Source organism: Aythya fuligula, chromosome 11 (genome assembly GCF_009819795.1).
Source record: "Aythya fuligula isolate bAytFul2 chromosome 11, bAytFul2.pri, whole genome shotgun sequence".
Classification (NCBI taxonomy): domain Eukaryota; kingdom Metazoa; phylum Chordata; class Aves; order Anseriformes; family Anatidae; genus Aythya; species Aythya fuligula.
The window spans coordinates 17,984,323-17,996,623 of NC_045569.1; the positions used below are offsets into that span (position 1 = coordinate 17,984,323).

At 39.8% G+C, this 12,301-nt stretch overlaps 1 protein-coding gene across 3 annotated transcripts in view; it reads left to right on the plus strand.

Moving 5' to 3' along the window:
• The first annotated feature begins 584 nt into the window (after positions 1 to 584).
• LRRC28 (leucine rich repeat containing 28) overlaps positions 585 to 12,301 on the plus strand; it is a 53,477-nt gene continuing 41,760 nt past the window's right edge. The window contains exons 1-6 of one of the 3 annotated variants that reach the window (XM_032194897.1): positions 633 to 648; positions 1,191 to 1,338; positions 2,988 to 3,216; positions 7,135 to 7,175; positions 9,673 to 9,710; positions 10,460 to 10,597. In XM_032194897.1, coding sequence (XP_032050788.1) covers positions 3,049 to 3,216; positions 7,135 to 7,175; positions 9,673 to 9,710; positions 10,460 to 10,597 — 385 coding nt within the window. In that variant the 5' untranslated portion in view covers positions 633 to 648; positions 1,191 to 1,338; positions 2,988 to 3,048. Of the gene's footprint in view, positions 649 to 1,190; positions 1,339 to 2,987; positions 3,217 to 7,134; positions 7,176 to 9,672; positions 9,711 to 10,459; positions 10,598 to 12,301 lie in introns of those variants that run through there. The other 2 variants (XM_032194896.1, XM_032194898.1) reach the window with 2 other exon arrangements.

Below are 12,301 nucleotides of genomic sequence, written 5' to 3' on the forward strand. Positions count from 1 at the left end.
GGTCTTAAGTATTGGGAGTGACTCTACATGCGCATTTAAAACCAAAACCAGGTGAGCAGTGCATAGACCCACTTCAGTTTCATCGGGACCAACTATCAGAGGCAAAAATGGGGACAATGTGAGGTGGGGGGCATAGGAACGTTGTCTAAGGGTTTTGTCTGCTGTCAGCAGAGAAAAAGCATTAGCTGTAACAAAATTTAGGGGGGGAAACAGAGTTTTGCCACAACTTTTGCTTGCAAGTGATATTTTTCCTTTGAAAACTGTTAGGAAGGGATAATTGGCATGTTAAACAGCTCGGCCAGGCAGCCAGCAGCAGAACCGAGCTGCCCCACGAGGATCCCTCTGCCCCTCACAGCCCCGCCACAGCAGGAGGCGGGCCAAGCGCTGAGGCGATCCGGCTCCTCATTGGCCACTGCCAGACCTCCAAGCCCTGACAGAACCGAACTTCCCATTGGATGCCGCGCAGCGGCACGCCTTGCGATTGGCTGAGAGTGGAGAGCAGGGCGGGAGCGGGCGGCGGGGTGAAGTCTCGCGAGAGTTGCGCAGCGCTCTCGCGCGGCCGCGGCCCGCCCTGCTCCGCCCTCAGGTGCTCGGAGCCGGCGGCGGCCCCGAGCGGAGCGGGCCGGAGGTGCTGCCCGCCGCCCGCCGGTGAGTGGCCGCCGGCCGCCGGGGAGCGGGGCAGGGGGCGTCGCGGTGGGGACGGGGGGGCCCCCCGCTGCCCGCCCCGGCTGCTGCCGGCCCCCCGGAGAGCGCGGGCTCGGCGCTGTCTCCGCGGTGTGGGTGCGAAGCCTTCCCCGGGCCGAGGCCGGGGGCCCGGCCCCTCGCTGTGCCCGGCCTCAGCCCGCCTCAGCCCGGCCGCTCCTGCCCTGTGGTGGCGCCTGTTTCGCCGGGCTCTGCCCCGCTGCCTGTGCGGGAAGGGGATTTAGAGGCAAAAAAATAAATAAAAAGGGTTGGCTGCCGGTGGAAGCGGCCAGGAGGGTTTTCCTTGGGGGTAACAGCCAAAATAGAGCTGTGTGGTGGTGGCATCTCCGGGCTTGCACGGGCTGTAGCTGTGTGTCCACGGCTAAACGTGGTCCAGGGGGTTCGTGGAAACTCGGCAAGTTCAGAGCATGGAGATGTGATCTCTGGGGAAGGCAGAAAGCTGTGGGGTGTCTGTGTGCTTTCTGACCTAATATTTTGTTCTTTTAAAGACAGAAATAAAAACTAAAAGCCATGCTTCTAAATGGAAAAAGCAGGGAGCGAGGCATGATCTCCACAGAAATGGTCAGCGTGCCTGGGATTGCTTCATACTTATCAGGGAGGATGAGCTTTCCTTCACTGTTTCTTCTGTAGCAGCAGGTAGTGCTTAAATGCTCACAGACTTAAAAATTCTGATGTTCCTTCTTGAGTTATTTTAAAGCTGATCACAGATGTGGAGTTTGTTTCCTCTACCCGCTGAACTAAGAGAGCTTTAGTATAGTTAGTGCCACAGGCCAGCAGTACGTGCATGCTGTCTCCTGAAAGTGACAGACGATAGAGGCAACTGTTTGTTACAGTGATTTTTCTTCTCATGAAAACTGTTTAGCCTAACCTAAGTTAGCCCAATACTTTGGAATCTTAAAAAGAATTCTGAAAATGGTAGACCTTTGCTTACAGAACTGGTCTTAGTGTTTCCTGAATTGGGGATAGTTTAGGACTAGAAGAGGAGTGCAGGATATTACATCTGAGTTGTTAGTAGTATGTATGTCACACAATGAAAAAAAAATGCTGTATTCTTTCAGAAGGGCATAGGTCATTGCTAAAAGCCACTTACCTGTGAATCAAGAGAATTACTGGAACTGATCAAGTAGTTTGGTCTACATGGATGGTCCGGTTCTCAGTCTCCAGCTGAGTTTTATTTCCAGTGGCTACCTTATAATCAGATAGGGTTATCAATAAGAAAGGCTATACTTAAACTTCCAATAGGTGTTATGAGATATCTCTTCTTAGCGAAAGAATAAGCTAAAATGGAAAACTTTACTGGTGGAAGACAGTTGCAATTCTTTTTTTTTTTTTTTTTTTTTTTTTAATGTAAATGAATTTGTATGCACAACTCTGTAGCAAACCTCCAACTTTAGATTTATAAATGGTCTGGATATATGATGTTTTCTTGAGTCCTGAGACAGTTGAAAAGACGTAATGTTGCTCTTACCCAAATCTACACAATGTAAGAATGACTAGAATTTTGGCTATATCTGCAAAAGAAGCTAAATGAAGTCTGGTGTCAGATACAGGTTAATTTTTAGCTTATATTTGTACTTTGGTTTTTGGCTTTGACATCAGTTAGAGCTTGATGCCTTGTTCTTTCTGTTCTTAATTTTAGTTAAGACAGCTGAAAGTCTGCTGTCACATCTAGCTCTTACTAAATTTTCTTGCTATAGAATTTCCATTATGCTATTTCAAAATGTCATGCTTGCTGTCCGTCTTCAACGTCAAATGCAACTCATAAATATTCCTGGTAGTTTTATATGCAGAAGCTTAGCAAACTTTTATAGCCTTTTGTCAGTCCTTCTTAAAATCTACATGGAGTTGTTTTAAGTGATCCAAACGTGTGTCCTCTGATAAATTGTTCATTTTGCTTAAGATACATGGATTCTTCTTAACTCTACAGAATAGATGTAGAATGTCAGTAGTGCTTAGGAGAGAGGTTTTTTCCTTCGTTTTTGGTGATGTCAGCTTTGACAAGACTGTCTAAAAGGTTAATGGTAAATGACCGGGGAAAAAAGAAGCATTGTGTGATTATGTATGTCTTAAGATCTTGTTAGTGCTGGTCTGAATACTGAGACTTTATGCAGAAAGTAGTCAAAAACTTGCTTCTGGCATAACTGGTGGTGTGGAGGTTCTGGGTACTTTATGTATTAATAGGAACAAGTGTGTTTTGAAAGACTATCAGCTATAATAACTATTTCCACAAAAGAACGCGTGGCTTAAACCTTGATACTGTCTTTCTTGCTCCTCTTGTCTCCTAGAAATGGGCCTGTTTTCAGAAGATGCAGTGCACTAGATGCAGTGCTTGGAACAAGATTAGTCATGGCATCAGAACTATGTAAAACAATCTCTGAGGCAAAGCTGGAAAGGCACAAGAACTTGTTCTTAAATTACAGAAATCTCCATCACTTTCCTTTGGAGTTACTGAAGGATGAGGGGCTGCAGTACTTGGAGAGACTTTATATGAAAAGAAATTCCCTGACCACATTGGTACGACAACCTCTTTATTGTGATGTTTACTGTCTGTGTGTTTATAAATTCTGGTTTTGGAACAGAGAAAAAAAATAGAGAATTTAAAAAGATAATGATCTTTTAGCAAGTCTGATCCTTGTTGATGTCATCTGATGCACACTACAAGCATGTGGTTGTATTATGTTCTAACTTGCATGGGTGATGTAGAGTATAATAAATGTAAGTTTATGCCATTCCCTCTATAGCCTTTTGGAGCTCTGTGAAGACTTACTTGCTTTTTTTGGGGGTATTTTTTTTTGACTTTGAGAAGTCTTGCTCAGTGTCAGCGGTCAGGTCTTTTTACTGTTAGATACTGTGCAGTCTAGGCTGCATTGCTTCATGGGGTTCAACGACGTTTATCTTGGTGTGTGTCTTATTTTTACAGGCAATGCCAACCCCTGGGTATAATTCAGAGCTTGCTGATAAGGTGCCAGTGATCCCTTATGTCTGTGGGCTGTCATCGATGGGAAGAATAAAGAGTTAATTTAAGGGTTGGGGTGGTCTTGATTTTGAGTGTGTTCTTTTTTTCCTTGAACTGAACAAATCTCACAAACACTGTGAGCTTGGAATTCAGTGTGGGGTAGTTAGTAGTGTGAGCTGTTCTGAGCTGGTAGAATTCTAGAGAGGCAAAGCTCGGCACTGTCAGTGCACTGAAGTTTCAAAGTAATTCTTTTTTTTTTTTTTCCTTGGGCTCCTCCGTGGTAGGGTAGTTAATTTAATAACCAGGGCAGGGTTTGGAGGGCTTGACTACTTAAAATTCACTAAGATGGTATGTTTCTCAGTGCTTCCTGGAAGAAGTCCAGTACTTGCCTTAAGGAGTATTTTTTTTAAAAAGCTTTGACAATGATGCATTAGAATTCCTTAATAAAGGTTTTGCTTCATATGGCAGGAGCTGAAAGGATTCTGAAGATTTTATAACATATCTTCATCCTGAAAGGCACTTGTACTTGCATGTACTATAGGAAATTATTTTGGCACTTCTTGGGAAAGTCCTCTGCTTAATGATATAACGGGCATATAGCAGTCATGGTTAAAAATGCTTTCAAAATTAACCTGATGTAAATGTTTCAGCTTCTGATGCTCAAATTCAGTGATTGTTAAGTTGGAGTGGACCAAAATAGATCAAATCAGCAGCATGTTACAAAATAAGGCAGGTATCTTTTTGTGCATAGAAGGTTTCACAATCTCCCTTAAAAGCAGGAGATCGTCCTTGGACACTGTTAAAGCATGAGCTGGAGCAAGGATTGTAGTCTGGGGCTTCGTACTTATGGAAGAACCTAGGTAAATTGGAAAGAATCAAGAAAGCAGCAACTAAGGATTTTTAGAGAACAGAGCCTATGAGGAGAAGATTGAGAGATTTAGGTTAATTCCTCTTGTGAAAAGAGAAGACGGAGTTAAAAATGGAATTGGAGGAAGGGTGAGAACAGAGGTCATCAGTTTTTTATGAAGCAGTGCTTTCATGAAGAAACTGTATTATTTTATGTCCGTTGCTGGTAGGAAAGTAGTACTCGCAGGTTCAGTATAGTAGTAGTTGGTTACACAGGGAGGGGAAAAAAAAATCTCATTTCAGAAGAGCTGCAGACTGTAATAGATTTTTGAGGGAAGCAGTATTCCTCTCACTGGAGACTTTAGAAAGAGAAAATGTACCAATTTCTTTGAAGGGCAATCCTGTCTCAGAAGTGTAGCTGTAATGTCTCTTCCAGCCTTGTGCTTCTCAGTTTGTGTGAGATAAGCATTAGCTTATCAATAAATACTTCTGTGTAGGTTATGAGCAATCATCAAAACAAAACCTTCGCTGTATTTTTTGGAGGTTGTGCTTCCTTCTGTCACTGTTCTTCTAACAGCTGATTGGGAGTTGAAAAACATTGACTAAAGAAAGCTTTGCTTCTCTTTTCTCTTCTAAAATGACTCCAGTCCTTGAAAGATGGTTTGGATGAAAATGTCTGGAGTAGTTACGCTGTCAAAATTTGCATACACCTTGCCTAGGAATTACTTTTTGTTTTCATTGGCAAGATGGAAATGAGAGGACTGATGTAGTGGATCAGAAAGCTGTACAGCACACCTGCATCCCCACGTCAAGTCTTATTGCTACTCCTCTTTTAACGTTTGACTGATACCATTACCCTTCCAGTGATCCTATTTCCTCATCTATAACAAGGAAATAAGTTTGCCTTCGTGGCCCTGTCAGAAGCATGATGTAGCTGTATCAAACAACACTTGGTCTTAATTTACTGACTCAGAAAGCGCAATGCTGTCCTGTTGAGGTGAATCAGCAGGTTCACTTGCTGAAAAATATCCTGCGAGGGTGAGGCAAGCTTCCCTAAAGTGGTGGCAGAAGTGATTATTCATTTATCATCGTTATTTGTTGTTGTGTCACCGACAGACGGCAGTCTGCATGTCGCTGACTTTTACTCCTCAGTAGACGGACAGATCGTGAATAGTTCGTTTTCATCTTAATGTTGTTGTGGGGTGTCGTATTGAATGATTTGACTTAGAGCAGTTGGTTTTGCCGTACTGTAGAAGATGAGCAGAATTTCTGTGATAGATTTCCCAAACTGTCAAATTGTTTCTCTTGAGTTTCTCTGTCTTAGAGAATGAAGCAGTTAAAAATAAAACTATAAAGTTCATGTACCAGGTGAAAATAGTTTGTATTTCAGATTAGTGGTCTTATTCTAATAAAGGGCTTAGAATGAAAGAGCGTTTTTTCATATTCCTTCATTTTTAAGTTCAAGTTTTGCTTCATTTTTGTGCTGAAGCATGTTGCAGCCTTGTATGTTTTGCTCAGATTAAGCTGTACCAAGTTGTGCTGACGATGTGTACTGCAGCCAACGTGCCAGTAGGTGGCAACAGCTGATTAGTTGTAGCTTGTTTCTTGAGTCTTGATACCAACTGATATATTTATTATGGAGCCAACATTTGTGGCTCCTCAGTTAAAAATAAATCATTTTTTGTCCTTAGATCAAGGATGTGGCATTTCGGTTATGTAAGAATATCATGTCATTAGTTTTTCAGGCTGGCGTTTCTTCATAATAAATTTATAAATACAATGTTAAGTATTTTAGGTAATAATACAGATTAAATTTACATGACAGTGCAAGTTGCTGGGTCTCTCTAAAAGGAAGCTGACCATGTGATCAAGCCTCTTAAAGTTTGTGCGTATATGGATAATGTAAAAAGTGGTCTTGTTCAGATAAAATCTGTTTGATGTGCATTTTTTTAAGCAATGAAACTGTCTTAACCTTGGGTAACGTTAAGTGCCATTACCAACATGACATTTGGAACTTGGCAAGCCCATTTTGTGGTAGATGTTCCTGGTTATTAGAGCCATCAGGGAGCAGAACTGCAGCTAGGCATCAGCAGTTAGAAAACGATATGCATTTTAACATGTCAATATGGAAATCTGTTTCATTGGATTCAGCACTTCTGGTTTGGTGGTTATTGATTAAGCTACACAAGTTTGTCAGCCTTACAAAACAAAATACATTACGGTTAGATATCTTGTATAGTTCCTGTTCCGCTTAGTTTGTAAAGCTTTACAGCTTTTTATCAGTCTCTCAGCCTCAACTAATTCATTTTAATATATTTTCAAAAGTGAGGTTTTATGTTCCATCTTTTCAGCCCCAGAAGCCTGCCTACCATTTGCTTGAGGGCATGTGAATTTCACCTCCAGGCTGTAGTTCAGTTTCAGGAATGAATCGCTCGCCCTTGATATATCCCAGATTGCACTGATGGAGAGTATGTGGGGGTGTGGAGATAGGGTATTGTATGCCAACTCCTCGTTGCAGCTTTCCTCTGACTAGCTGCTAACATGTTTTAGAGTCGTTATTAAAATGAGTTGGGTACTCAATATGTCTGTTCTTTGTTTTAAAACCTAAAAAATCTCTAACTCTTTTTCAGCCAGAAAACCTTGCACAGAAGCTTCCAAACCTCGTGGAATTGTGAGTTTGTGTAGGACTTCTAATATATTTTTATTATGCTGATCCATCTTATCTTAACATAATTTCATAATGTATTGCTTGTACATAACCTGTCTCTTAAGTGTGAAGGATTTTCTTGGAGGGAAAGAAAGGGTCATTTTGTGTTGGTTTTCTTTCTTTTTTTTTTTTTAATGGGTACATCCAGATCTATTCAGTCATGTATTTTTTTGATAATTTCTAGTTTACTGTATAACAGGATTTGTTATGCAAATGTCTAAGCTATTAAGGGAAGAAAAAAGCTTACCCACAGATCCCGTGCAGACTGTTGTCACCCTGACAAAGCACTGAACCTCCAAAAGCAATGGCCGTGGGCTTGCGACAGCGACAGAGCAACAAGTTACTGCCTCCAGCACACCCCTAGTTGCTGATTTCCAGCTACTATGGATATTATCATTCTTGATTTGCTGATTGTAGACTCTTCGTATATTGGAACCTAGTCAGACTTTGTCAAATAGGAGCATAAATGAGCAAGCGGGGGTAGTAACTACTTAATAATGATGGCTGTAGGCAGAATAGTTTATCCAATCCTGTCCAAAGAATGGATGTCATATGAACTGTTTTATTTTGGCAATTAATTTGAAGTTGTAAGTCCTGAGCCAACGATTTGTTCCCTCCCACTTTTTTTTCTTGTCAGGCTCTGATTTCTTTGCATAATAGCTTTGGGAGGTTAAAAGGGACACCCCCTTATAACTCATTTGGTTTGCTTTGAGTTAGTAATTGAGGGACCATTGATTCTGTTTATTTAAGGGAAAGCTCCAAAGAGGTGGAGGTGTATATCTGAGTAGGCTGATGCATTCAGGTGTCTGATCTTGTCATCATAATTTGGCCCTTGAAACCACACCTTTCTGGTACACACGACCGTAATTGAGCAGTTTTGTAGGTCACTGCAGTCTCCAACTTGCTTAAGAAACAGTCTTGTCTCATCATGCCTGAGCCTTATGAGTATGTTTATGCTCTGAAGCAGTAAAATAAATATTTTTGTACTTGATATGATTAGTGTTTAATGATTTGCCACAGGGCATCAGGAAATCTCCATGTTATCTGATGAAGCCTTTAGCCAAAGCCTGTGTAAATTACGGCTTAAAATAATCTCTTACAAACACTGAACTGTAGGAGTCTGACCTAATAATTTGGGGTTCAGCAAGCTTAGGTGTACGACCGTTATCCCATGCATTATAGTGGCCTACAGAGAACTGTAGTGAGCCCATGATTTGCGTAGCTCTAACAGTACGTGTCAATTTCACATCAGTCAGCTTAAGAACTTCACTACTGTTTGTTTCTATGTGTATTGTGTCTGTCACTCTGGGTTACTTGTAAATCCTCATCATATACATCTTTTAACTTGCCTGAGTGAAATAGTCACAAGTATTTTCAGGACCTGCAGCTGAAATGAGTAGGAGAATTCTCATCCTGAGGTTATACGTAAGGATTTCTCCAAACAAACATATCAGCTGTCCCCGTGTTTCCTACATTTCTAGGAAACTTTGAATGTCTGCAATCTTTAAAGAAAAAGAAGGCTCAGGTGTAACATGCAGTTTAGGTGTTCGTACTTCTTTTTCCTTGTTCTGCCTCTACCTCACTGAAAAGACAAGCTCCTGCTCTTGGAAATGCTGTTTGAATAGAATGGAAAAAAATGTGCTGTGCAAACAAACCACTTTGTGTGCCTTAAGCAACTCAGCACTGAATATTCAGTATTTCTTCAAAAATATTTCAATACTTGAAAATTGTTGCTGTTCTTTTCTACAGGACCCATTCATTTGTTTGCAGCAATGATGATTTTAGATATGAAAACTAAAATATATAAAATCACATAAAATAGTTTAAAAATTACTAGTAGTGCTGGAAGAGTTCCAGCAGAGGGTGCTGAATATTCTTAATGAGAGATCTGGTCACCCTCAGTAGCTACCTAAGTGACAATGGTAATATTAGGCTTTTATCTGGAAAATTGTCATCTAGATTTGAAATAACCAATTGAGGTGAATTGATTATGTGTGTTTCTTCAGGCAATCAATCATGGTGCAAGATTTTTTTCATGTACAGGGAGCAATGTGTGTAATTGGTATTTCTTGTGTGGGTTTGAGTTTTTTTTGTTGTTTTAACCTGTTTTTGGTGTGGGATAACCTGGTGATTCATGGTATGGTCCATTTTGGTTATTCTTTGTGCTTTATTTTTCTTGTTTTCTTATGACTCTCAAAACTTAAGCCCATTATTCTAACCGTGAATGTTTTATTTTAAATAATTGTTATTGCTTTATTTTTATGTTAATCATTTAATAGTCTAAGTGAAACTTCAACTGGCAACTGCCAAGTATTTATACAGTTTCCACAGCTTTTGTGGTTATAGAGAGGTTTCGAGGGTGCTCTTTAAGTCTGAAATTGGATATTTTAAAAACTGATTATGTAGCAGAAGTCCTTGAGGGTAACAGGTGGTATCCTCTGCTTTTTTCTCCTCCCCCCAGGTACCTTCATTCAAATAACATAGTTGTTGTACCTGAAGGTAAGTAATCTACCAGCTCACACAGTAAGTGGCAGGAATCATGAAATATTCATTTTTCTTCTTTGATGAGGCCTATTTTTCCTTTATTTTCCCATAAAACATTAAAGATTTTTTGTACAAAGCATACCAGTGTAGCCCTTACTTGATAATATCCTTGTTTACATTTTATTACATTCTTTTAATGAATTATCAAAAGCATTTAAAGGCTATTTGCTTCAGTTCTAATTGAAGAAACTGAAAAGGCTAATGGCACTTATCTACAGAAATTAAAATCCAGAGCATCTTCTGCTTTGAGCTGGTTACCATCCAGAATAATCTGCTGCTTTAGGTTTTGAAACCTGAAGTACTGAGGATTTGTACTGGTTTTCCTTCCTTGCACTAACAGTAGAGTTCTGTGTCTATCCTCAGGAAAGTACTTTCAGCTCTGTCTGAATTTCTATATTGGGTAGACTCAAAGCCAAGGAATGGAAAAATATTTCAGAGCAGAATCATCTGAGGAAAATCTAGAATTGGAAATATTCTGTGTACATCCTTTTCTTTCTTTCTCCCCATCTCATTGCCATCACTACTGTTAGATAGGTGAGCATTTCCACCAACTATGTCATTCAGTTGTCAGACTGGCTTTAATGCATCAAAATCTGCTCAGACTTACGTGTTAGGTGCTGTGGCTTTTTATCCCCTCGTAGTCCTATTAAGATGTTAACATTACTGTTGGGTCACATTCACGTTTTAATCTGTTCTCTCACAAGCCATTGGCTCCCTCGTTAAACTGCAGTTTCTGGACCTAAGTGATAATGCCCTCGAAATTGTGTGTCCAGAGATTGGTCGCCTGAGATCTTTACGTCATCTTCGCTTGGCTAACAACCAGCTGAAATATTTACCTGCAGGTAAGTACAAATGTGTGAGGGATTAGAGCAATGACAAAATCCATTTGAACTTAATTTGCACAGTGATCTGCTCTAGGTTTATTCAGGTCTTAGAGCTGAAGCATGGTACAACTTGGATTTAAAGAGGAGGCAGGGATTGCTGTTGTACTTCATTGTGCCAGGTGCGTTTTATACTTAAAAAATAAGATGCTGTATGGACTTGAGGTAAAGAAAAGTCCTGAAAAATGTTTCTGCAGGGGGGAAAAAAAGTATTTGTATAACAGTGTTTGCCGTTGTAACAAGAAAACATTGAATTTCTTCAAGAAAACATAAAATGCTAATGACAAATGTCATTATGATGAAATGAGGTTTCTTCTGGTTTTAGAGAACATGAAGTATTCCAGCCTTTCTTCTGTCTTTTTAGCCAAGGAGCCTCATACTTTTTCTGCAAAGACATGTGTCCAGTAGCTTTGCCTATGCAGTTCCACCTCACTGTGACAGTAGATAACAAATGTTGGTCTTTCTAGTTTATAATAAAAAGGCAAAATTTATTCAAAGTAAATGTGACACAAAGTCAGAAAGAGTTGGCCATAGGCAGATTTTGAATTATTTTTTTGCCTTCTAAATACTTTGATAAGCAGAAGTAACAGATTCATCTTCTTCCATCTCCCATCTATCTTTCCAGATAAGATGACAATGATTTTTAAATTTTTTTTCATTGTTTTTATTTTTAATCTTGCTCTGGGATATTCGAGTTTTCTGATCTGTAGAGATGACAAAATATAAGGTCATTATTTCAAAAAATAAAGCAAAAAAATGTGTAACTTAGTCTAACAGGACTAGCTTCTGGCTCGAATTTTAACAAAGTTCTTCAATGTGACTTTCATGTGCTTGTACGTTCACATGGCTTATTCTCAAGAAATATTCTGTAGTGGTTCCTTGAAGTTGTGGTTGCAGAAATCTAGCTGTCCTTTCCTTCTACTTCTCTAGGCATTATAAGCTTTGTAGAATGAGTCAAAGAATGATTGTGATTAAGAAAAAAAGGCTATTTAAATGCTCTGGAATGAAATTAGATAAACCTGTTAAACGTTATGACCCAAGGCCAGTAAAATTTCTATCAATTTTAAGATGTCCTACATTCAAAAGAAAGGAGTGACTTGAGTGTGCTTTATGTTCCTCAAAGATAATTTACCTTATGGTGCTGTACCATGAAAGAAAGACTTGTTCAAAGAAAAAGTGACACATTTGCTGCAAAACTTCACACATTAACTTAAAAAGGTTCCAAAAAAGACTACTTTCAAAAGGATAATTTACATTACTAAAGAGTTGATTTCAAGTCTACCACATTTGATTAGGAACTGGTATCGACTGCATAGAAAAGCTGCATTAAATATCCCCTGAAGTTTACACGAAATTTGGTACTGAGCATCATCACTAAGCGCATTTTGTTTTGAGTCTGTGAAAATTTTGCATATTTAGAAATAATACTCCTGTAGCTACTTTTAAATCGGAGAATCCGGGGATGTCTGGTCTTTGTTTTGCTGGTAGAGTGCCACTGATGTATACATTTGCCATCACTTCTATCATAACTACTCCTGTCTGTTCAGGTGCTGTCACTGTCAACGTGGCTGGATGTCATACAGCTTACGTGTTACCAGTCCAAGCAAGATTAATCTTTCACTTACACGGGAGAGTTTGCCCAGCTAATCTACTGCATTGAGCGTT